The sequence below is a fragment of the Eucalyptus grandis genome, chromosome 4 (genome assembly GCF_016545825.1).
Source record: "Eucalyptus grandis isolate ANBG69807.140 chromosome 4, ASM1654582v1, whole genome shotgun sequence".
NCBI lineage: Eukaryota > Viridiplantae > Streptophyta > Magnoliopsida > Myrtales > Myrtaceae > Eucalyptus > Eucalyptus grandis.
The window spans coordinates 22,788,144-22,810,875 of NC_052615.1; the positions used below are offsets into that span (position 1 = coordinate 22,788,144).

The 22,732-nt window shown below is 39.0% G+C and overlaps 2 protein-coding genes across 4 annotated transcripts; both read left to right on the plus strand.

Moving 5' to 3' along the window:
- The first annotated feature begins 208 nt into the window (after nt 1–208).
- On the plus strand, nt 209–9,356 carry LOC104441288 (folate transporter 1, chloroplastic). The gene is made up of 11 exons (XM_010054365.3): nt 209–374; nt 475–551; nt 1,204–1,280; nt 2,881–2,974; nt 5,846–5,939; nt 6,617–6,690; nt 7,017–7,127; nt 8,192–8,263; nt 8,344–8,364; nt 8,488–8,555; nt 8,642–9,356. Exons 1-11 carry the CDS (start codon nt 248–250, stop codon nt 8,772–8,774), a joined length of 948 nt encoding a protein of 315 aa, XP_010052667.2. The 5' UTR covers nt 209–247; the 3' UTR covers nt 8,775–9,356.
- Nucleotides 9,357–10,582: 1,226 nt separating this feature from the next.
- On the plus strand, nt 10,583–20,219 carry LOC104441289 (folate transporter 1, chloroplastic). 3 transcript variants are annotated; one of them, XM_039311406.1, is made up of 11 exons: nt 10,618–11,058; nt 11,165–11,241; nt 12,661–12,737; nt 14,326–14,419; nt 17,051–17,144; nt 17,816–17,889; nt 18,398–18,508; nt 19,294–19,365; nt 19,447–19,461; nt 19,587–19,660; nt 19,749–20,219. In XM_039311406.1, exons 1-11 carry the CDS (start codon nt 10,950–10,952, stop codon nt 19,879–19,881), a joined length of 930 nt encoding a protein of 309 aa, XP_039167340.1. In that variant the 5' UTR covers nt 10,618–10,949; the 3' UTR covers nt 19,882–20,219. The 3 variants fall into 3 exon arrangements, with proteins under 3 accessions (XP_039167341.1, XP_039167340.1, XP_010052668.1); XM_010054366.3 differs by having other exon boundaries at nt 10,631–11,058; nt 19,447–19,467; nt 19,593–19,660; XM_039311407.1 differs by lacking the exons at nt 17,816–17,889; nt 19,294–19,365; nt 19,447–19,461; nt 19,587–19,660; nt 19,749–20,219 and adding an exon at nt 18,815–19,287 and having other exon boundaries at nt 10,583–11,058; nt 17,051–17,205.
- Nucleotides 20,220–22,732: the final 2,513 nt, after the last annotated feature.

Sequence of the window (22,732 nt, forward strand, 5' to 3'; positions counted from 1 at the left end):
TAAAAAATAAGAAATCTGTTCTAGTGGTTGAGTTTTAAGTTTCAGATATAACCTACACTGAACCTAAAGCCACCGGCCTCTGCCTTTATCGAGAGGATCTCTAGAAGAATCTCACGTTGGTATTTCTAATAAAAAGGATGCCGAGCTCGATGCATCCTTTCAGTGGGGCCCACGCGTGATCTGAGACCGGACTTAGTAATTAGGAAGACGGGCCTCGTCGTCTTCTTCTCCTCGCGCAATTCGTCGAATGCGACCGCGCGTGTCCATGTCGCAGCCGCGCTGGCAGTGGGAGAACGCCACCGCCGGAGCCGTCGCCGGGTTCGCCACCGTCGCCGCCGCGCACCCCCTCGACGTCGTCCGCACCCGATTCCAAGGTCTTTCTCTCTCTCTCTCTCTCGCTCGGGTGCTTACGGCGCGTGCCGAGTTTTGGAGTTTGCTTTGGGCTGATACGGGTACGTTCGTGCGCTCACGCAGCGAACGACGGTAGAGTCGTGTGCCTCCCGGCGTACAGGAACACTGCCCAGGCGCTCTTCACCATTGCTCGCTCCGAGGTTATCTCTCTCTCTATGGCTGAAAGTGCTTGCGTTGAAATGGTGGGTCGAATTCGGTAGTGTACTTTTCGCATGGACGGCCCTTCTTGCTTAATATGGTGTGATTTCGTAAGGGCCTACTTTCTGGAGGTGGGAAATTCTTGTGGAGCTCCTTAGAATTTTAAATTTCATGTCATAGTTGGGCTGTGAAGACCATGTTTTTTTGCTTGATGGCCGCTAGCTGCGCTCTGCAACTTTGCCGATATCTTCTCGTGGTCAAAGACTCTTTGGATGATGTCCGCCCCATCGATAAGTTCTTCCTAATTCACCACTCAATTTGTTCCCTCTGACTTTGCCCATCGAGATTCAGAGGGTAATTCATGAATGCGTGAAGGATGACAAAGGGGGATCTTTTTTCTTGATGTATTGTGATGGTCGCATCATGTAAGGAGTTAGGCTCCTCACTGTCTTCTATGTCTGTCTGTCTGTCTGTCTGATCTTACAACTTTGCCCGTTTTATTTGAGTTCTAGTCAAGTTTCTGCTGCATCATTATGCGTGCAACTCTAGTTTTATTGGGCAACTTTTTGACCTTTCCAACATTGGTCTTGAATGCCTGTCTATAGTTTAGATGCAGAAACAACTTTTGCAGATGTAAATGAGTTTTTCTTGCAGGGTTTGAGAGGTCTTTATGCTGGGTTCTTACCTGCCGTACTTGGGTCGAGCCTTTCATGGGGTCTATATTTCTTCTTGTAAGTGTCATGCTTTTTATCTGTGATGTATTTGACCATTCAGTATTTGTTCTTTGTCCTCTTCCTTCATCTATTCTGAACATTCTGTTGCTTTCCTTTACTGTTTTCGGAAGTTTTATTTACTCATTTGACATTCTATGAGCAAGAAAAGTTGCATCCTTCAATTTGTTTTTGTAAATCATGCAATTAGTTAGAGGAAGTCTTTGGCAAGTACAAAGCTTGGAAATGGGAGTAGTTTCATCCAAAAAATTATTGCCAAAAGAGAATTTGATGGGTATTGCTACTTGAGTAGCAGTTTACTTTTGTCATTGTTGGGCCTGCTGTCAATATTAATGGCAAAGGCATTTCCTCAATGTGAATTGATCTAAAAATAGATGACTGTTCTTAAACAATTTTGTTTCCACATGCTAAAGGCATGCTTTTGGAGCATCCTCCAGAGTAAGTCTTTCAAAAAACAGTGGAAAAATGGGTAGTGATATTTCAGTCAAAATCACCATCATGGCTTTGCATAGTAAAATCCTCTTCCCTTCTCTTAAACAACTATTGGGCTAGTAGGAAAGAGCAATAACGTTTAAGCATTTTCTTTCTCCAAATTAAGTATAGCGCCATAGGCAGACAATTCTCCATAAAACAGTACATGACATTATGGTCAGCTTTAAGATGCCAACCTAGACTTTTTGATTCAACAAATGCTGCGTGGTTGGAGTCATTGTATTGACAATTGGAGTGGACTGTGTGATTCGAGAACCTCTTCAAAGTCTAGTCCTATTTAGACCGCTAAACCATACAACATTTAAATATCCAACCACACCTTATCTTGTAACTTAAGGGCATTGATCGCACAAAGTTCTATAGGTTGCATTGATCCAATTGAACCAATCAAATGGACAGTTTGACCAGGGAAAAAAGCTAGTTTGACTCGGCTTTGATGGTGAAGAAAGAAAAGAGAACAATAGTAGTAGTAGTTATCATTCAAATCAACACCATGCTTGGACCATCTAACTATACAGTTGACCATGTACTGATGAGAGTCAAACCATGTAATCAATACACAACGAACTGTGATGTTAGAAAGTTCATTAGGTTAAGAGTTAAATGTCAAACTCAGAGCTTCAAAGGCATGTGATGTGTTTTGTTTACCTCGAGGTCTTACATTTCTTAGATTACCCTACGCTTCCAGTTGATGACCTAGCTTAAGCACAATTTCTATAGGAGTAATTTCATAGAGAGTCAGGTAGAAAAAGGCATGCTAGCTGATGACTACCTGACTCACCACTCTTCTTTTCTATTCAGGTGTGGAGTCAGCTATGACGTATATCACATGTAGACAAAGCTATGTTACTATACCTATCATGTTGGAAGTAGAAAGTGTAATAAAAAGTTTCTGAATGGTTTCACCAGAGGTTTCATCTAGTTGAACTGGATAAAGCAAGAACTTGACTGGTCCCCTTACGAATCTGGTTGTGAAATTGCAGTTTGTTCCAACTTATGCATCTGATTTTTGTCTTTAAACATCCAATTCGTGGAATCGTTTGATAGTATATCCTATCTTGATGAATAATGTGTTCTTGTGAGTACAACTGAATTTTTTCCCTTGTAGCTATGGCCGAGCCAAGGAAAGATATTCTGCAAAGAGAGAGGAAAGCCTATCCCCTGGTCTTCATCTTGCTTCTGCTGCAGAAGCTGGAGCTCTGGTTAGTATGGTGAAGCTTCAATTACTATCTTTCACCGCTGCTTTGAATCTAAACAATCTCTTGTTGCCCATAAAATGAACCAGTTTGCTGTATTGACCTTGTGTGAATAGCTTATTCTTTCTATGTGGATATTTAGTAACCTTTCTTTTATTTCATTAAAGTTTGTGCTTTTAATTTTAAGGTTCATGTTTCTGAGCAATGTACCTTTAACTGAACCAACAACATGATATAGCCACACACTAACTGTTAACTTCATGGAGAAGAGCTCATATATTTGCAGGCAATTTTCAAAGAGGACAGAGTTTAACTTATATCAAAAGAAAAGCTTTTAAAGATTGATTCTCTTTTGTTTCCACTGCTAGAGAGATGATAAACTAAACTATATGATGGGAAATTGAAACTTGATAAAGAACATTCACCTTGTAAATCTCATTTTGGTGACTGATCTATTCCATAGTGTTGTGACAATTACTAAAGAAATCAACTGAAAGAATCTTAAAAAATTGTAAGAACTTTATGTGCAGACAGTCTGATAATCCAACAACTAATTTGAGGCCCACTGGAGAGCCGAATAGGAGATTTGATAGGGAGAGGCTTTACTTTGAAAAAATTCACTGTAACTTGTCAACGCCTGAACTATGTGATTTATTATTCCAAAGAGAAGCAAAATTCAAGCAAGGAGAATCAGCTTCCAGCTTAAAATTTATGCTAATTGGATTCCTATGGGTATTACCGTATTGGAAACATAAGCGATTAAAGATTACAGCATTGTGATATAGAAGACATTAAACAGAGAACGGAAGCAGAATTCAAGATGTGGATTGCTGCACTAAAACAACATGCCATAATCCTAATTCTCCAACCATCAGCCACCTTGAACTTGATCCTTCGAATGGATACCATCCCTTTCTTATGAATTTCCAGATGCCAACTCCATATGAGGTCACTTGTTAGCAATTAAAATAGAGTTCGAGGATTTGCCTTTGCAAGTCAAAAGAACTTTTAGAAGCTGAGATTGATTTTGAAATTGCAGATTGGAGCTGGTTAGTGAGTACTTTTGCACCGAGTTTCTGCCGTCCAATGTCCAAAGTCTCTAATATTATCAATGCTGCCCTTTCTGCAAATGACAAGACAAAAAAAGGCGTCGATACTTTTTAAAAAAATAAAAGAGTTCCTAACTCACTAACTTCATTGAAAACAGACATGACACAATTATTAGTTATGCTGCAGCTAAGATTGAAAGAAAGCTAATGACCATCAGGCCAGGGGCTTTATCCCCATGATGTTTCTTACTGCCACCTTCATTTAGAGCTCATATTTCCACACGAACAAGTTATCTTAAAATGAGAGTTTACAGTATAAATATAAATAACCAAGAAAAACCTTGCTATATAAAAAGCTCAAAAAATTGGCCTTCAGCCACCTTATAAGTCTCAAAATTTGGAGGATGGCTTGCTACCAGGGTCAGCATGGATGTGGTCAGATTAATTCAAAGTACTCAGCTTTGAACTTTTGTTTGGTTCCATTTGAGTCCGTCATTGATTCTTTGTTAAATCAAGAAAACATTGTATCTTATTAACTTCTGTCATACTTTTGTATTGGCTTGTGATTTCCTTTTTCTATTTCAGTTGTGCTATCTGTTTATTAATTCAAATTATATTTGTGGATTTATGGTACTCAAAGTTTTGGTCATATTTGAACCCCCCTTTGAATGTGAAGTCTTTTAATAAAGAACATGAGGATGTCTTTTCTTTTTACGTACTCTGTTGGTTATCTACTAATATCTCTAGGATAATCTTTTCAACTGGAATACATATTCTTCATTTGGATTGAATTGTTATGTTTTACCTGTGCATAGACGGACTAATGTTTTAGCAATCATATTAATCAATTATAAGATCATTCTTCGGAAAAGCAAAACATGTTTTTATACACAGAGAAATTGGCGACCTTTTTTCCCCCCTATCTCTTTTGCAATTTGCTGGACTTTATCATGTTGAGTTATATTACACTTTGGTCCCTCAGCATATCAGGGATTCACTTTGGTCTATTGTGATTTATGCCAATTGGCAAGGCACTTTACTGCATGTTTTACATCATCTGGTACTACCGTCAGTAGTCATTGTCTGGCAGAGGTCAACTTGCTTGTAGACTAGGCATAGCAGATTATTCTAGTGCTTGCAATAGAAAGATTGGGTGTTGTAACTGAAACAACTAGAAATTCAGTGAGCATGGTGCTGGTAAATGATAAAAGTAGAGTGTAGACAAGTAATCAGATCTTCACATAGATTGTTGATATCCGAAGATGATATGATGTTTTTGTCTGCAAATATTCCATAAAAACATCATGCCTTAAGCCGTGTCGTATGATTCTGCAACAACTGAGTAAAAGTTCTTTGTTGCTTTAAGCTGTGTAAAGGGCAGTGATTTAATCAATCAAGAGAGAGAGAGAGAGAGGGAGGGAGGGAGGGAGGGAGGGAGGATACTACTTCGAATGAAGTATCATGTATGCCAATCTTTGGGATGATGGATGGTTCTCTACTTCTTAATGCATTTGGGAAGTGACAATAGTATTCCACTTCAAGGTGTCTGTAGAAAGAGTCTTGTGGCCACTACTTTCAAATGAAGTATCATGTATGCCAATCTTTGGGATGATGGATGGTTCTCTACTTAATGCATTTGGGAAGTGACAATAGTATTCCACTTCATGGGGTCTGTAGTTTTTTTTTTTCTATATTAGTGTGGCTAAAGGTAGTATTCTTGGAAATAATCTCCCTATTGTTTTGAATTTTTTGAATTGATTATATGGTATTGCACATTTTGGAGATAGATACATATAGTAAGATAAAGTTCTTGTTTTCCTTTGTACAGGTTTCGCTGTGCACAAATCCTGTTTGGCTCATAAAAACAAGATTGCAACTTCAGAATCCACTTCATCAAACCCAACCTTATTCTGGATTTTACGGTCTGCCTTGCACCTTGCATTGGCTTGCTTATTATGTCATCTCTGAGATACCAATATTTAAGTGAGTTGCATGACTTTGGCTCTGAAATTCTGTCAGTGGAGATGCTTCTCTGTGGATCTTGTTCACCAATTTTCATTCTTTAGAATTTGGAACATCATTCTATTAATTTAGCGTATGTTACATTTATTCAATATATATTCTTTCATTGTAGGATTATTTATTTATTTTTTTAAATGTGCTTTGGTGCAGGTGGAAGATACGTATCCATTAGAATCCACCTGCAACATATATGTATATCCATTGCAGGAGAAATCCAGTATACTATGCACTTTTGAAACCTCAAATTAACTAATCTTTACTCTTCCACACATGTTTCTAGTTTTACTCTTGGATCAACCCCTTTCATTTACTCTACAAGATAACGTAATACAACTTCCCTGATAGGTTTGACAGATGATCTCATTTTACAAATGGTTCTGTTTGGGATTGGTAGTTTTGTTGATGACTAAAATAAAAGACAACTTCTACTTATTGTGGGAAAGAGAAAATGCCGTTCAATTTTGGATAAACTTGGATAGAACATGGCCTGTGAATCCTTTTTCTCTTACGCCGCTCTTTGTGGAGGCGTCATTGATGCGTACTGACTGTTTGTTATTGCTTCATATGTGATGAACAGATGCTTTTAGAACCATACTGAGAGAGGAAGGTTGGCGTGCTTTATACAAAGGGATCGTTCCCAGTCTCTTTCTGGTAACTAATTGTATTTTATTGAACTTAGAGAGATTGGTCTGTAATATAGGAAACGATGATCCATTAGGGTAACTGGGAAGGGAGGAAGGCCCCATTCCGGTTTTTTGCACAACAAGGATGGCTGAGAAACTTTGTAATTGGTTAGGGGAGAGTTTCCCTGACGTTCCGCTGCTATAGATTACTGTTGAGCATCTTTAGATAAATATTTCTACGTACTTTTATATGTTTGTGATGAGTAGCTTCCTGTTTTACCCTCTTTCCATTATTTTTCTTCTATGATCAATTGTCCTGCATTATTATCTCATTACGGAGTAATCTTTTAGCAGGTTTCTCATGGTGCTATTCAGTTCACTTCCTATGAGGAACTTCGGAAAGTTATTATTGAACTTAAGGCAAAAGGAAGGACGGAGAGGCCTGAAAGTGCTGATGAGATGCTGGTGAGCATATAATTGCATTTTTTTCTGAGTATTGACTAGGCTTTATTTGTTTCATGGAAAATGAATGATTTGGAAAATAATTTTCTAAAAATGATTGTTTGTATTGCTTGAAATAATTAGTCAATGAAAGAAATTTTCATTATCCACAATAACTTATGTCTAAACATTTTCGTAGATGATGAAAATATTTTTTGTTCATTCTTTTTTGTAAGGGACACAAGTTAATCATTTTTAGGAAAATGTTTTCCAAATTACTCATTTTCTGCAAAACAAATGCACCCAAGATGCTCGAGTATCTTCCATTAATAGCCAGTCTTGCAATTCTTTGAAATAGATCAGTTTTAAGGCTACAGTTCTACTGGTTATTGAAAATCCTTGTTCCATTTCATATATTGGGTGTATAGTTTTTCTGAGGCTTATCTATGTATTGTAGATAGGGGAAGAAATATCTATAAGTGCAATGTTTGCACTGGAGGTATTATCTGGCATTTTGAGATTGAAGTTGAGTATGTATTCAATGTTATAGATGGTAATGTTTCATCCATTAGCGCTGCTGCCTGATATATGGAGCAGGGTTATTTGTAGGTAGAGTTGAAATTTTGGGAGATATACATTTGACAATAGATCTCATTTGCCAACAATCCATGCTTTGCAAGCTTTCAGAAATTTAATTCATGAAGCGGTCCCTAAATCTCTGCTTTTTGATGAACTGGTCAGGCAACACAAAATCCCAGCTCCTAGAACACTAAAATGATGTTGCTGGTTGTTATGGCTTCATATTGTACAAAAGTTGGAGAATCGTGTTTAGGAACATCTTTTGATGATCGTATTCTAGTTCTTCCAAACTATTGATATAGTTAATAATTTTTTCTAATGCAAATGGTACTCTTGATTAAATTATGGAAAAATTGTTTCTGTAATGAATGTCCTCCTCCTCAACCACCACCACAATCAAAAAAGAAGAAATTGAATTACTTGTGTCTTTTCAGAATCAGTTTTCATTGTAAAAAAAACTCTTTCAATATTTTGTTTGCGATATGTCCAACTTAAGATTTCATCTGCAGAACTCTGTTGATTATGCAATACTGGGGGCATCCTCCAAACTTGCAGCCATTCTTATGAGTTATCCATTTCAGGTGAGCTTATTTGCTGTGTTCAATCATTTTTCTTTCAATCTGTCATTTTCTGTTCATAATTGAATCGATTCTTGTTCCAGGTGATTCGAACTCGATTGCAGGTAACCCATAGTCCAAATACATTCTCTCTTTTAAATTTGCTACTGCTTTGGAACTTTTTGATGACTCTGATTGACTACTTTTGATAAACTCAATGCTCTGTCAAATCTTCATTCCTTTTGCAGCAACGGCCTTACACTGATGGTACTCCTAGATATATGGATACCTGGCATGTTGTGAAAGAAACTGCAAGGTAATGCAACTATATGTGATTGGGACTCCATCTCGCTCATTGAATGTTGAGGAGTAAAGAATTTTCATGCCCTTTTGGCTTTGTAGGTTTGAAGGATTACGGGGTTTCTACAAAGGAATCACACCCAACATACTAAAAAATGTGCCTGCTTCTTCAATAACATTCATCGTATATGAGAATGTGATGAAGTTGTTGAGGCTTGGAAGGACGAAAGAATAAATCTTTATTTTCTTGGGAGCAACGAGCATTTCATTTGGAAACTGCAATTTTGGCAATTTTGCATCTTCATTTTGTTTAGAGTAAGGGATAGATACCTTTTTAGGTCATTCATGGGCAATTTTGACTGTGTCATTCTGATACAACCATCAAGAAGTAGTGAATGAATGAGTGACATGGACATTCCGTGTCGCTTTGATTTCAACCAACTCTGGACAAGTTGAGTGGTACTCAAGATTGAAGAAATTATGTTTTCCATATTCAAAATCACGAAGATGAAATAGAGTTGATGATTGGGGGGTTGCCGATTTGAACCGCCTGGAATTGAAACAAAATTTCAAGTGAAGAGAGAGCTTCATCAACTTGACAGTGCTAAGTATAGCGTGTTGCTTTTTCCTGGCAGTGTCCTTATGCGACTGGTGCTATTCCCCGCGTTCTGAGGATGTTTTGAATACAAAATTCAAATTCTTAGTCCAACGATCTTTGGCTGACAGACCGTAGCTTCAAGACCATGGTTAGCACTAGCACCGACATTGTATCGACTATACAATTTGTCCTTCAACTGCAATACCATATATGCATGTACAAGCTGATCCAAAGGCTAGTTGAGGCGATTCAATCTGATTCCAGTTCTAGTAGATTAGACAAAAGGATTATCCCCTCTTTCAGCTCTGATTTAGAACGCAATAAGTGTACATATGATTATTGTCATATCAATTCATCGTCATGCTTTATTTTTGATTTGTTAGGTCATGTTTTATATGATTATCATGTCGTCTCATCATTATGTCTTGCATCCGACTTGTCATGTCATCTCATCTCATCATTATGTTTTGCATTTGATTTGCCATTTCATGTCATTTTGTCATCTCATTTTATATTTCATTTGTCACATCTTGCAGGTGATTATTGACATTATATCATTCTTGTATGTCATGATTGAAGTTTGCATTTTGATTGACATTTGCTTACACACTTTCACACACAGAATCATGCCTATGTACATGAGAAAATGGCATTCTCAGCTAATAATAACGTTGAATAAGCGTTTTGGCGACATTTCGAGATTTTAAAACAATAAAACCTCGCATGCTTAGGAAATGAATAGGTAAATGTTCTAAGACTTAACAAAAATAGAGCTGTGGTACCTAATGGACTTGGGGATGCTAATTCATTCAATGTGTAACTGAACTCCCCGGCCTTAAACCTTAGGTTTTTGTTTAATCGGTCCCTTCACACGCGCACCTAATTACTTGGCTCTCCCGTCATTATCTAAGTCTTTTGGGTGTGGTGGTTACTCTAGTCTGGCTTTTACATTAATCTTGTAAATTGCCCGAATCTAGGATTTGAAAAAGAATCACGGGGCCGAGATGCTACTGGCACGGCGACCCTTGGCTGGTGAGATTCAAGGAGCTACAAATAAGACCAACAACTGTTGATTTGCTGACATTCCAATATGCAAAGTTTTGAGATAAAAACGGCACCACCAGCTGAACAAACGCAAGTAAAATTTTTGAATTATAGCAACATCCCGATATATTATAATCCGCGTTTCAGGTAGCAGAGCGGTATTGTTTTAAGAAATTTTTCTATATAACAAAAGGGAAGAAAGAAAAGGGAAGAAAATGAATGGTAACAAAAGAAACTTAAAGAAAAAGAAAAAAATTAGAAAGCAAAAACGGTATTGTTCTGAGAAATTTTTCTTACATCAAATCATCCCCCTTTCGGTAAAATGGCCAGCAATGATATCATATATCTCTTGCTCTTTTTTAAAGATGATCATGGTTCTCACTCGAACAGGGAAACATGGATCGATTGCCACAAGAAATTGGAACTCGACCCGATCCCACGGCCGGTTTAGTCAGTGAGATCTTGCGTGCAAGCTCGATGCATCATAAACCTTTTGATTTCGGTAGGTCCCCACACAGGATCTAAGACCGGGGTCAGACTAGGAAGACGGGCGCTGGTCTGCTTTGGTCATACGTCGTACCTCAAACAGGAAGACAGGAATCTAACGGAACAGAGAGGCCCAGTCTCCGGAATATTACGAATGGCGCTGTTGGCGCAATCCCAACGCATTTCTCCTCCTCCTCCTCCTCCTCCTTCCTCTTCTGCCTGTAAGCGCGAGCGAATGAGTTGAGGCATCGCGCATTCGACATCGTCCCGCTGCCGCACGTCATGTCGCAGCCGCGCTGGCAGTGGGAGAACGCCGCCGCCGGGGCCCTCGCCGGGCTCGCCACCGTCGCCGCCACGCATCCCCTCGACGTCGTCCGCACCCGATTCCAAGGTCCCTCTCTCTCTCTCTCTCTCTCTCTCTCTCTCTCTCTCTCTCTCTCTGTGAGTTTTGAGTTTGCTTTTGACTGATATGGATTTTGCTCACGGGTTCCGCGCAGCGAACGACGGTAGGGTCGCGTATCTCCCGACTTACAGGAACACCGCCCAAGCGCTCTTCACCATTGCTCGCTCCGAGGTTCTCTCTCTCTCTCTCTCTCTCTCTCTCTCTGTTTCCTTTTTCTTGTTTTGGTTTTGTCCTTTTGAGCTTTATTTATCAGTCAAATGAAGATTTTTGATAGCGGAGGGGATGGTGGTGATGGAGAAGGTAGAACGTGGTGCGACAATTTTGGTGTAGAGGCTCTTGAGCCTTTAGCAATCGCCGCTGGATGGACTGAAAGTGTTTGCGAATATGGAAGTGGGGGAGCTCGAATTGAGTAATGTACTTACACATGGACGAACCTTCTTACTAATTACGGTGTAAATTTGAAAGGGCCCACGATTTTTGAGGTGGGAAATTCTTATGGAGAGCCTGAAATTTTTTGTTTCATGCCACGGTTGGCCTATAAAGACCCTGTCTTTTAGCTTGATGGCCGCTCACTGCACTCTGCAACTTTGTGAAAATATTCCTGGCATCAGAGACTCTTTCAATGACGTGCACCCAATCATTAAGTGCTTCCTACTTCACCTTTCAATTTGCTCCCACCAACTTTGAGCATCGAGATCAGAGGGTGATTAATGAGTGCATCAAGGATGACCAGGGGGTCTCTTTTCTCCATGCATTGGGATGATCGTTGTTTAAGGAGTCAGGATCTTCATTGTCTTCTATGCTTGTTGATGATCATGATGCCACGCCCCCAAAACTCAAAGTCGCTCTGGTTATCGAATATGATAAGGTTTTCCTATAAAGGATTAATAGGACTGTAACGTCAAGTATATAGTTAGAGTCTAGGTGACTAATTGGATGGCATTTCATGCTCAACTCTGCCATTGTCCTTTGAAAGCTCTAACTATTCTTTCAATCTGTAAAGCCTTTAGGTAATTCAAGTCTCTTGGAGGAAGTTACGACCAAAAAATTAAGGATGTTCATCTGAATTACCTGAGCTCAAGCATCCCAAGTATTGCTATGTTTTTCTTGGTGGATTATATACTACAGAGAGATATGGCTTGGATCCTAAATTGGTTTCCTTCACTTGCGAATATCAATTTTCTGTTGCATATTTTGTTGCTTTCTCCTTAACCATCCCTTCAGATACTCTCCCTTTCTAATTTTATAGCTGTTTTCTATATAGGGAACAGAGAAGCTTAAAACATGTTCAATGCTGCCTGTCTCTATATATGCTGATATGAGCACTTGCCAAACACATTGCATGAGATTATGAGAAGAAATTCATTGATTGCAGATATGATATGTGTCTGTCTGTCTTTCTTTCTTTCTTTCTTATCTTACCACTTTGCTTTATCATCCTGTTATACTGAGTTCTAATCAAGTTTCTATGTCTCGTTATGTGTGCAACTCCAGCATTTCTTTGACCTTTCCATCATTGATCTTGAATGCCTGTATGTAGTTTTAGATGTAGAAACAACTTTTGCAGATGTAACTGAGTTTTTCTTTCAGGGTTTGAGAGGTCTTTATGCTGGCTTCTTACCTGCCGTACTTGGGTCGAGCCTATCCTGGGGTCTATATTTCTTCTTGTAAGTGCTATTCTTGCTATTTGTGATGTATTTGACCATTCAGTACTTGTTCTTCGTCCTCCCCCTTGATCTCTTGTGAACTTTCTGTTGCTTCCTTTACTGGCTGGAATTTCTATATACTCATTTCACATTCATGAGCAAGGAAAGCTGCATCTTTCGATTTGTTTTAGTGAATCCTGCGATAAGTGTAAGAAAGGCTTTAGCAAATCCAATGCTTGGAAATGGGGGTAATTTCATCCGAAAATTATTGCCCAAGAAGAGAATTCTATGGGTATTGCTACTCGAGTAGCAGTTTACTCTTGACATTGTTGGGCCTGTTGTCAATGTTAATGTCAAAGGCATTTCCTCAATGTATATTGATCTAGGAATAGTTGACTGTTCCTAAAAAACCATGTTTCCACATGCTAAAGGCATGGTTTTGGAACATTCTCCAGAGTTAGTCTTTCCAAAAAACAGTGGAAAACTACCTCAAAAGTATAAAGATATTTTAGTCATATTCACCATTATGCTTTTGCATAGCAAAATCTGTTTCCCTTCTCTTGAGCAACTTTTGGGCCTGTAGGAAAGAGCAATATTGTTGAAGCATTTTCTTTCTCCAAATTAAGTGTAGGGCCGTAGGCAGACAGTCCTCCATACAAACAGTACATGAGAAAATGGGCAGCTTTAAGATGCCAACCTAGACTTTTTGATTCAAGATGCTGCATGCTTTCAGTCATTGTGTTGACAATCGGAGTGGACTGTATGATTCGAGAACCTCTTTAAAGTCCAATCCTATATAGACCACTATATTATACGACATGAAATATCAAATCACTCCTTATCTCGTCACTTAACGGCATTGGTGGCCCAAAATTCTATAGGCCGCATTGATCAGATTGAACCAGTCAAATGGACAGTTTGACATTGACTTGGATTCGATGCTGAAGAAAAGAAAAAAGAACAACAGTTGTAGTAGTTGTTATTCCCATCTTCAACACCATGCCAGGACCATCCAACCATACGCTTGACCATGTTCTCTTAAGAGTCAAACCATGTAGTCAATACACAACAAACTGTAATGTGAGAAAGTGCATTATGCTAAGAGTTGAATGTCAAACTCAGAGCTTCAAAGGCATGGGATGTGTTTGGTTTACGTCAAGGTCACATATTTCTGTAAGTACCATACACTTCCAGTTGTTGACCTAGCTTAAGCACAATTTCTATAGGATTCATTTCATAGAGTCTCAAAGGTAGAAAAAGGCATGCTAGCTGACGACTACCTGACTCACCACTCTTCTCTATTCAGGTGTGGAGTCGGCTATGACATATATCCTACATAGACAAAGCTATGTTACTATACTTATCATGTCGGAAATAGTAAATCTAATAAGAGGTTTCTGAGTGGTTTCGGTGGTTCATCTAGTTGAACTGGATAAAGCAAGAAACTTGACCGTTTCCCTCTCCAGTCTGGTTGTGAAATTGCCTTTTTTTTCCAACCTGTTCATCCAATCTTTGTCTTTCAACATCTAATTGTGGAATCGTTTGATAGTCTATCTTATCTTGATGGATAATGTATTCTTGTGTGTACAACTGAATTTTTCCCTTGTAGCTATGGCCGAGCCAAGAAAAGATATTCTGCAAAGAGAGAGGAAAGCCTATCCCCTGGTCTTCATCTTGCTTCTGCTGCAGAAGCTGGAGCTCTGGTTAGTATGGTGAAGCTTCAATTACTAGCTTTTGCCACTGCTTTGAATCCGAAACAATTTCTTGTTGCCCATAAAGTGAACAAGCTTGCTGTATTGACTTTGTGTGAATGGCTTGTTCTTTCTGTGTGGATATTTAGTCACTTTTCTTTTATTTTGGTGAATTTTGTGCTTTGAATATTAAGGTTCATGTTTCTGAGCAATGTACCTCTAATTGAAGCAGCAGCATGATTTAGTGCTCTGCTAACTGTTAACTTCATGGAGAAGAGCTTATATATTTGCAGGCAATTTTCAAGATGACAGAGTTTAACTTATATAAAAGGTCAAGCTTTTAAAGATTAATTCTTTTTTGTTTCTACTGCTAGAGGGATAATAAATTGAACTATAAGAAGGGAAGTTGAAACTTGATGAAGAACATTCACCATGTAAATCTTATTTTGGTAACTGATCTATTCCATAGTGTTGTTACAATTATTAAGGAAATCGACAGAAAGAACCTTAAAAAATTTATAAGGACTTTATGTGCGGACACAGTCTGATAATCCAACAACTAATTTGGAGGTCCACTGGAGAGCCAGATAGCTTTAGCAGGAAATTGACCGGAGGTGCTGGCAAAGAAATTTTAATTAGGAGATTTGATAGGGAGAGGGCTTACTTAAATAGAATTCACTGTAACTTGTCATCACCTGAACTATGAGATTTTACTCTAAACAGAAGCAAAAATCTATCAAAGAGTATCAGCTTCAAGTTTAAAATTCATGCTAATTATTGGATTCCTATTGGTATTTCCGTATTGGAAACATGAGAAGTTAAAGATCAAAGGATTATGATTTACAGAAGATTTTAAACAGGGAATGGAAGTGGGATTTAAGACGTGGGTTGCTGCACTAGAACAATGTGCCAGAATTTTAACTCTGTAACCATCACTCACCTCAAAACTTGATCCTTTGAATGAAAGAATCCATCCCTTTCTTGTGAATTTCCAGATGGCAACTCCATATGAGGACTCTTGTGAGCAATTAATACAGAGTTTAGGATTTGCCTACCTAAGTCGAAAGAACTTTTAGAAGCTGAGATTGATTTTGAAATTACATATTGGAGCTGGTTATTGAGTAATTTTGCACTTTCTGCCACCAATTGATAAGGTCTGAAGTCTCTAATAAATCAATGCCACCTTTTCTGCAAATGACTAAACTAAAAAATGGCATTGAGACTTTTTTTTAAATGTTCCTGACTTGTCGAAGTCACTGAAAAGGGACATGACGCAATTATCAGTTACACTGCAGCTAGATTGAAAGAAAGCTACTGACCATTGGGCCAAGGGCTTTATCACCATGATGTTTCTTACTGCCACTTTCATTTAGAGTTCATACTTCCTTGTGAGCAGTTTATCTTTAAATGAGAGTTTACAGTGAAAATATTAAAAAAAACCAAGAAAAACCTTGCTAAAATATAATGCTAAAAGAACTGGCCTTTAGCCACCCTATAAGTCTCAAAATTTGGAGGATGACTTGCTACTAGGGTGCCTGAGCATGGATATGGTCGGATTATCTCAAAGTAGTCAGCTTTGAACTTTTTTGGTTCTATTTGAGTCGGTCATTGATTCTTTGTTGGATCAGTAAAACATTATATTTTGTATAATAGGAAAGTTCATGACCATGGAACTTATATTCTTAACTTCTGTCATACTTTTATATTGGCCTGTGATTCCTTTTCCTATTTAGTTGTGCCATCTGTTTATTAATCCAAATTATATTTGTGGACTTATGGTCCTCACCCCTTTGGATAGTGAAGTCTTTTAACGAAGACCACAAGGATGTCATTTCTTTTTTATGTGCTCTGTTCTTTATCAGCTAATATACCTAGGAAGATCTTTTTAACTGGAGGACATATTTTTAATTTGGATCGAACTGTTATATTACCTTTTCATAAAGGGACTTCAGCAATCATATTAACCAATTATAATATTATTCTTTGACAAAGCAAAACATGTTGATGTACATAGAGGAATTGGAGAACTCTTTTTTTGCTTGTCATTTGCAAATTGTTGAACTTTTTCATGTTGAGATGAATTGCACTTTTGGTCCCTTAGCTTATCAAGAATTCACTTTTGTCTATTGGGATTTATGCCAATTGTCCATTAGGCACTTTTACTGCATGTTTTACATCATCTGGTCGCTACTGCCAGCAGTCATTGTCAGGCGGATGTCAGAGAGAGAGAGAGATTTGTTATCAACCCAGCTACATGGGGGCTTACATTCTCTCTCTCAAAAATCTTGTGGCCATTACTTTCAAATGAAATATCATGTAGATAGATTTTGTTGTAGACTCACCTACATGGGGGCTTAGATTCCCTCTGTCAAGAATCCTGTGGCCACTACTTGCGAATGAAATATCATGTATGCCAATTTTTGTGATGTTGGATGGTGCTCTAATTAATGCTTTTGGGAAGTGACAATAGTAACATACTTCAAAAGGTTTGTAGTTTTTCTCTTTATTAGTGTGGCTGCTAAAAGTCTATTTCCTAAATATAATCTCTGTACTGTTTTGAATTTTTAAATTGATTATATGATATCCCACCCTGTGGAGATAGATACATATACTAACATAGAGTTCTTGTTTCCCTTTGTCTAGGTTTCTCTCTGCACACATCCCGTTTGGCTCATAAAAACAAGATTGCAACTTCAGAATCCACTTCATCGAACCCGAGCTTATTCTGGATTTTATGGTCTGCCTCACACCTTGCATTGGCTTCCTAATAATGTCATCTCTGAGATACCAATATTTGAGTGAGTTGCATGACTTTGGCTCTGAAATTCTGTCAGTGGATATGCTTATCTGTGGATCTTGTTCACCAATTTTCATAATAGTACTATCAAACTTTTAGAATTTGGAACATCATTCTATTAATTTAGTGTTCACTACTGTTAGTCAATATGTTCTTCTGTTGATAGGATTAATTTTTTTTTATTTTTTTTTAAACGTGCTTTGATGCAGGTGGAAGATATGTATCCATTATAATCCACCTGCAACATATATGCATATCCACTGCTGGAGAAATTCAGTAAATTTGCACTTTGGAAACCTCAAATTAATTAATTAATCTTCTTTCACACGTGTTTCTAGTTTTACTCTTGAATCAACCCCTTTTATTTACTCTACAAGATAAACATAATACATCTTTGTTTGAGATTGGGAGTTTGGTTGATGAAACTCTTTTATCTATAGGGGAAGAGAAAATCAAAAGACAACTTCTACTCTGTGGGAAAGAGAAAACGCCATCCAAGTTTATCCAAACTTGGATAGAACATGACCCATCCTTTTCTTCCAAGCAGCTCTTCGTGTAGGCATCATTGATGCGTACTAACTATTGGCTATTGCTTCATATGTGATGATCAGATGCTTTTACAACCATAATGAGAGAGGAAGGTTGGCGTGCTTTATACAAAGGGATTGTTCCCAGTCTCTTTCTGGTAACTAACTGTAATTTATTGGACTTATCTTTGAATTATTCCAGCATAATCCTTAGTATCATTTTTGAGATGACAGGAGGTCCAAAAAGATGTAACTAAAACCAATTAGCTTTCACAGAGCATAGGCACTTAAATCACCCTTATCAAAGAGCATAGGCACTTAAACTCGGACGAAGGGAGGAAGGCCCCATTCCAGTTAGGTTAGAGGAGAATCTGTTGAATCACTCGGAGAGGGGTCAGTTGTTTGCACAGCAAGGATAATCCATTAGTGTAACTGGGAAGGGAGGAAGGCCACGTTCCAGTTATTTGCCCAACAAGGATGGTTGAGAAACTGGGAGAGTTACCCTGATGTTCCACTGCTTTATATTAATGTCAAGCATCTGTAGATAAATATCTTCACCTACTTGTATAAGTTTGTGATGAGTAGCTTTCTGTTTTGCCCTCTTTTTCTCTTTATTTTCAGTTGTCCTGCATTGTTTATCTCAATAACGATGTAATCTTTAAACAGGTTTCTCATGGTGTTATTCACTTCACTTCATATGAGGAACTTCGGAAAGTTGTTATCAAACTTAAGGCGAAAGGAAGGGAAGAGAGGCCTGAAAGGGCTGATAAGATGCTGGTGAGCATATTTTAACACTTTTTTCTGAGTATATACTAAGAATGCTAGAGTATCTTCCATTTCTAATCTTTTTTAAAGCTACAGTTCTCTTTCCAGTTGTTAAAACCCTTGTTCCATTTGATATAGTTAATGTATAGTTTTTCTGAGGCTTATCTATGTCTTTTAGTTAAGGGAGAAAATATCTATGCATGCAATGTTTGCACTGGAGGTGTTATCTGGCATTTTGAGCTTGAAGTTGAGAATGTTTTCAATATAATAGATGGCAATGTTTCACCCAGAAGCATTGCAGCCTGATATTTGGGGCAGGGTTATTTCAGGTAAATTTGAAATTTTGGGAGATATACATTTTGCCAATAGACCTCATTCGCCAGCAATCCATGCTTTGCCAGCTTTCAGAAATTTAATTTGTGAGGCAGCCTCTAAATCTCTGCTTTTTGATGAACTGGTCAGGCAACAAAAAATCCGAGCTTCCGGGACACTAAAATGATGTTGCCAGTTGTTTTGACATAATGTACAGAAGTTGGAAAGTCATGTTTATGTCTTTTGGTGATTGTATTCCAATTCTTCCAAACTATCAGTAGAGTTAATAACTTTTTCTAGTGTGAACGGTACTCGTAATTAAATTACAGGAGAATTGTTTCTGTAATGAACGCCTTCCTCCCCAACCACGATACAAGAAAATAATAATAAATTAATTGCTTGCATATTTTCAGAAACAGTTTTAATGGGAAAAAAACTCTTTGAATATTTCTTGCTATTTGTCCAACTTAATATTTCATCTGCAGAACTCTGTTGATTATGCAATACTGGGGGCATCCTCTAAACTTGCAGCCATTCTTCTGTGTTATCCATTTCAAGTGAGTTTATTCACTATGTTCAATCATTTTTCTTTTTATTTGTCATTATCTGGTCATGATTGAATTGCTTTCTTGTTCCAGGTGATTCGAACTCGATTGCAGGTAATCCCTTATTCCAGATACATTTTCTCTTCTAAATCTACTACTGCTTTGAAGCTTTTTGATGACTCTGATCGAACACTTTTTGATAAACTCAATGCTCTGTCAATTCTTCATGCCTTTTGCAGCAACGGCCTTACACTGATGGTACTCCTAGATATATAGATACCTGGCATGTTGCAAAAGAAACTGCAAGGTAATGCAACTTTATATGTGGTTGGTGCTCCATCTCATTCATTGAATGTTGATGAGTTCAGTACTTTCATGCCCTCTTGGCTTTGTAGGTTTGAAGGTTTACGGGGTTTTTACAAAGGAATCACACCCAACTTACTAAAAAATGTGCCTGCTTCTTCAATAACATTCACCGTGTATGAGAATGTGATGAAATTGTTGAGGCTTGGAAGGACGCAAGAGTAAATTTTCGTTTCTGGAACAACGAGCATTTCATTGGGGGACTGCAATTTCGGCAATTTTGCATCTTCTTTTCTGTTAAATAGATACCTTTATAGGTCATTCAATCGTGGGCACTTATTGTCTCTGTCATTCGAATTCAACCTTTAACAAGTAGTGAATGAACGAGTGATATGGACATTCCACGTTTCATTTCAACTCACTTGGACGAATGAGGCATGGATGAATAGAGCTCATCAAATTTCCTGTATTAAGTATAACCTTTTGCTTTTCTTTCGCTCATGTATGTATGCGATTGCTGCTATTCCCCGTGTTCTGAGGATGTTTCGAATACGAAAGACAAATTCATGGTCCTACAATCATTGGCTGACCAACCATCTCTAAAATCCATTTTTGTTTAGCCAAATACGCAGACAAAAGGACCATCCCCCCTTTCAGCTCTGGTTTTAGAACACAACACGTGTATGTGTGATAACTGTCATGGTATGTCATTTCATGGTCATGTTTTGTTTGTGATTTATCATATTCTATATATGATTATTGCCATATTATGTCATCTTATCATTATGTTCTGCATTTGATTTGCCGTATCATGTCATTTTATCATACCGTTTTGCATTTGATTTGTCATGTCTTGTTGCATGTTGTTATTGTCATGTTATATTATTCTCCTATGTCATGATTGAAGTTTGCGTTTCATTTGACATTTGCACATACACTTTCACACACAAACGAAGTCATGCTACTGTACACAAGAAAACAACATTGTTAATCAATATTGACATCTTCAATCCAAAAAAATAAAATCAATATTGACATCGAATTAGTGTTTTGGCATCATTTGAAGATTTCAAAAACAAAAATACCATGCATGCCTAGGAAATAAGTTGGTGAATGTTTTAAGACTTAACTAAAAATAGAGCTACGATACATAGGGGTGCTGTGGGATGCTGATTCGTGTAATGCATAATTGAACCCCTCGACCTAAAAGCAACTATCATTTGACTTGTTTCTTCACATGTGCACCCAGTTAGTTGACTTTCTCATCAATTTTAAGCATTTTGGGTGTCCAATCGACCTATGTTTACATAAATTGATTGGTGGCAACTTTGGTTAAATTTTTACATTCATTATCATAAATTGTTCTTGTAAATTGCCCGAACCTAGGAATTGAAAAGATCCTTGGGGCTGAGATGCTACTAGCGTGGTGACCCTCGGCTTCCGAGATTCAAGGCGCTACAAATAGGGCCAACAACAGTTGATATGCTGACGTTCAATGTGCAAATCTTGAATTACAGCAACATTCCGGTATCTTAAAACAGGCGATTAAGAGTAGCCCCAGCAGAATTTGCATTTGCAGAGACAGAGAGGCCAGCGATACTACTCCTCTCCACCGAATAGGCTAAAATCGTGGGAGTGATTTTCAGCTTCTGCGACAAGTGCATTGAAGAAAAAGAGGAGGAAGCGATTCATCACATCTAGGGCTTTTCTCATCCTTTGAGGAAGAGGAATATATACTCGTGTTTGCCGGTTACATGACGCACCTTTCTAGCATCCTTGTGTCACGGGCCGATCGATTGGGATCATGACCGCGCGGCGACTCGGGCACTCTAGGATCGGAATGGATCGCCAAAGCGCCTAAGCCAAGCCTTACACAGTCGAACGCTCACTCGCTCGCCTTACCCGGATCGTAGAGAGAGAAAGGATCTAGAGAGAAGAGCTCTGGATAGAAGACTTGCTTTGTATTGCGGAAGTAGTGGATGCTTACAAATGAAGGAGGACACCCCTTTTATAGTTGAGGGCCTCGGATTACAACCTTTGATCTAGAATGCTATCGGCGGACGAGATCGCACCGCCTCAACTACCGACATAATGTCGTCTACCAACTACCGACATAAATAAAGGGAACAGACTCCCGTAGTATGACTTAATGACGGTGGTTCTTGCCCTTGCAATGTTCGGGGAGAAGGCTCGGTGGGAATCCGATTGACAGCAGGAAGTCCACGGGCGAGTTGGGGTCGACCTTGGGGAACCTCTCGGGTTGCCCATTTCTAGGCCCGTGACATTCTCCCCACTCATTCGAGCGACGTCCTCGTCGCTCTCGCTCGGCGAGCAGCCTTGCGGGCTTTGGCACGATCTTTCTTGTACTTGTTTCTCTTCGCTCGGACGCTCATGAACGAAGGACCACATCCTTCGATGATGAAGTCGGATGCGCGTGGCGTGGTCTTTGGCTTGGACGGAGCACGCGGTGCACACTCAACCTCGGGGAAGAGTGCTTGGATAGGCATGGCGTGTGTTGGAGTCGGATCCAACTTGGTTGGCGGCTTCACCTCGGACAGCTTGTTGATGCGCATGACGGCCTTCAAGCTCTTGTCGAGGCGTCGGATCGATGCGATGGTCTTGGTGTCGACCACCCCTTTGATCATGGGGATCATCGACGGGCACTTTTTGTCGAGGATCATCATACACTTCGTCCTCATGTCGATCATGGCTCCCACACTCTCGAAGAATTGCATGCCAAGTATGAGATCATAATCGTCGAGAGGGATTACCTCGAACGACATTCGTCCCTTCCATCCGCCAATCTTGACGTCCACGTCGGGTGTTGCTCCAACGCCATGGAAGTCGCCCGAGTTGATGGGCTTGTACGACTTCCCGGATGGCTCCACGCGTAGACCCAAGACCTTAGCGACCTCGGTCGACATGAACATGTTGGAGGCGCCGGTGTCAACCAAAGCGTAAAGCGTTTGGCCGCCCACTTCGACCTCCACAAAGAACATGTCGGTGTTTGGAGCGATTCCTTCTTCTTTGGTCGGCGATCGGGCTTGGACCGAGTTGATCTTCTTCACAGCCCCAA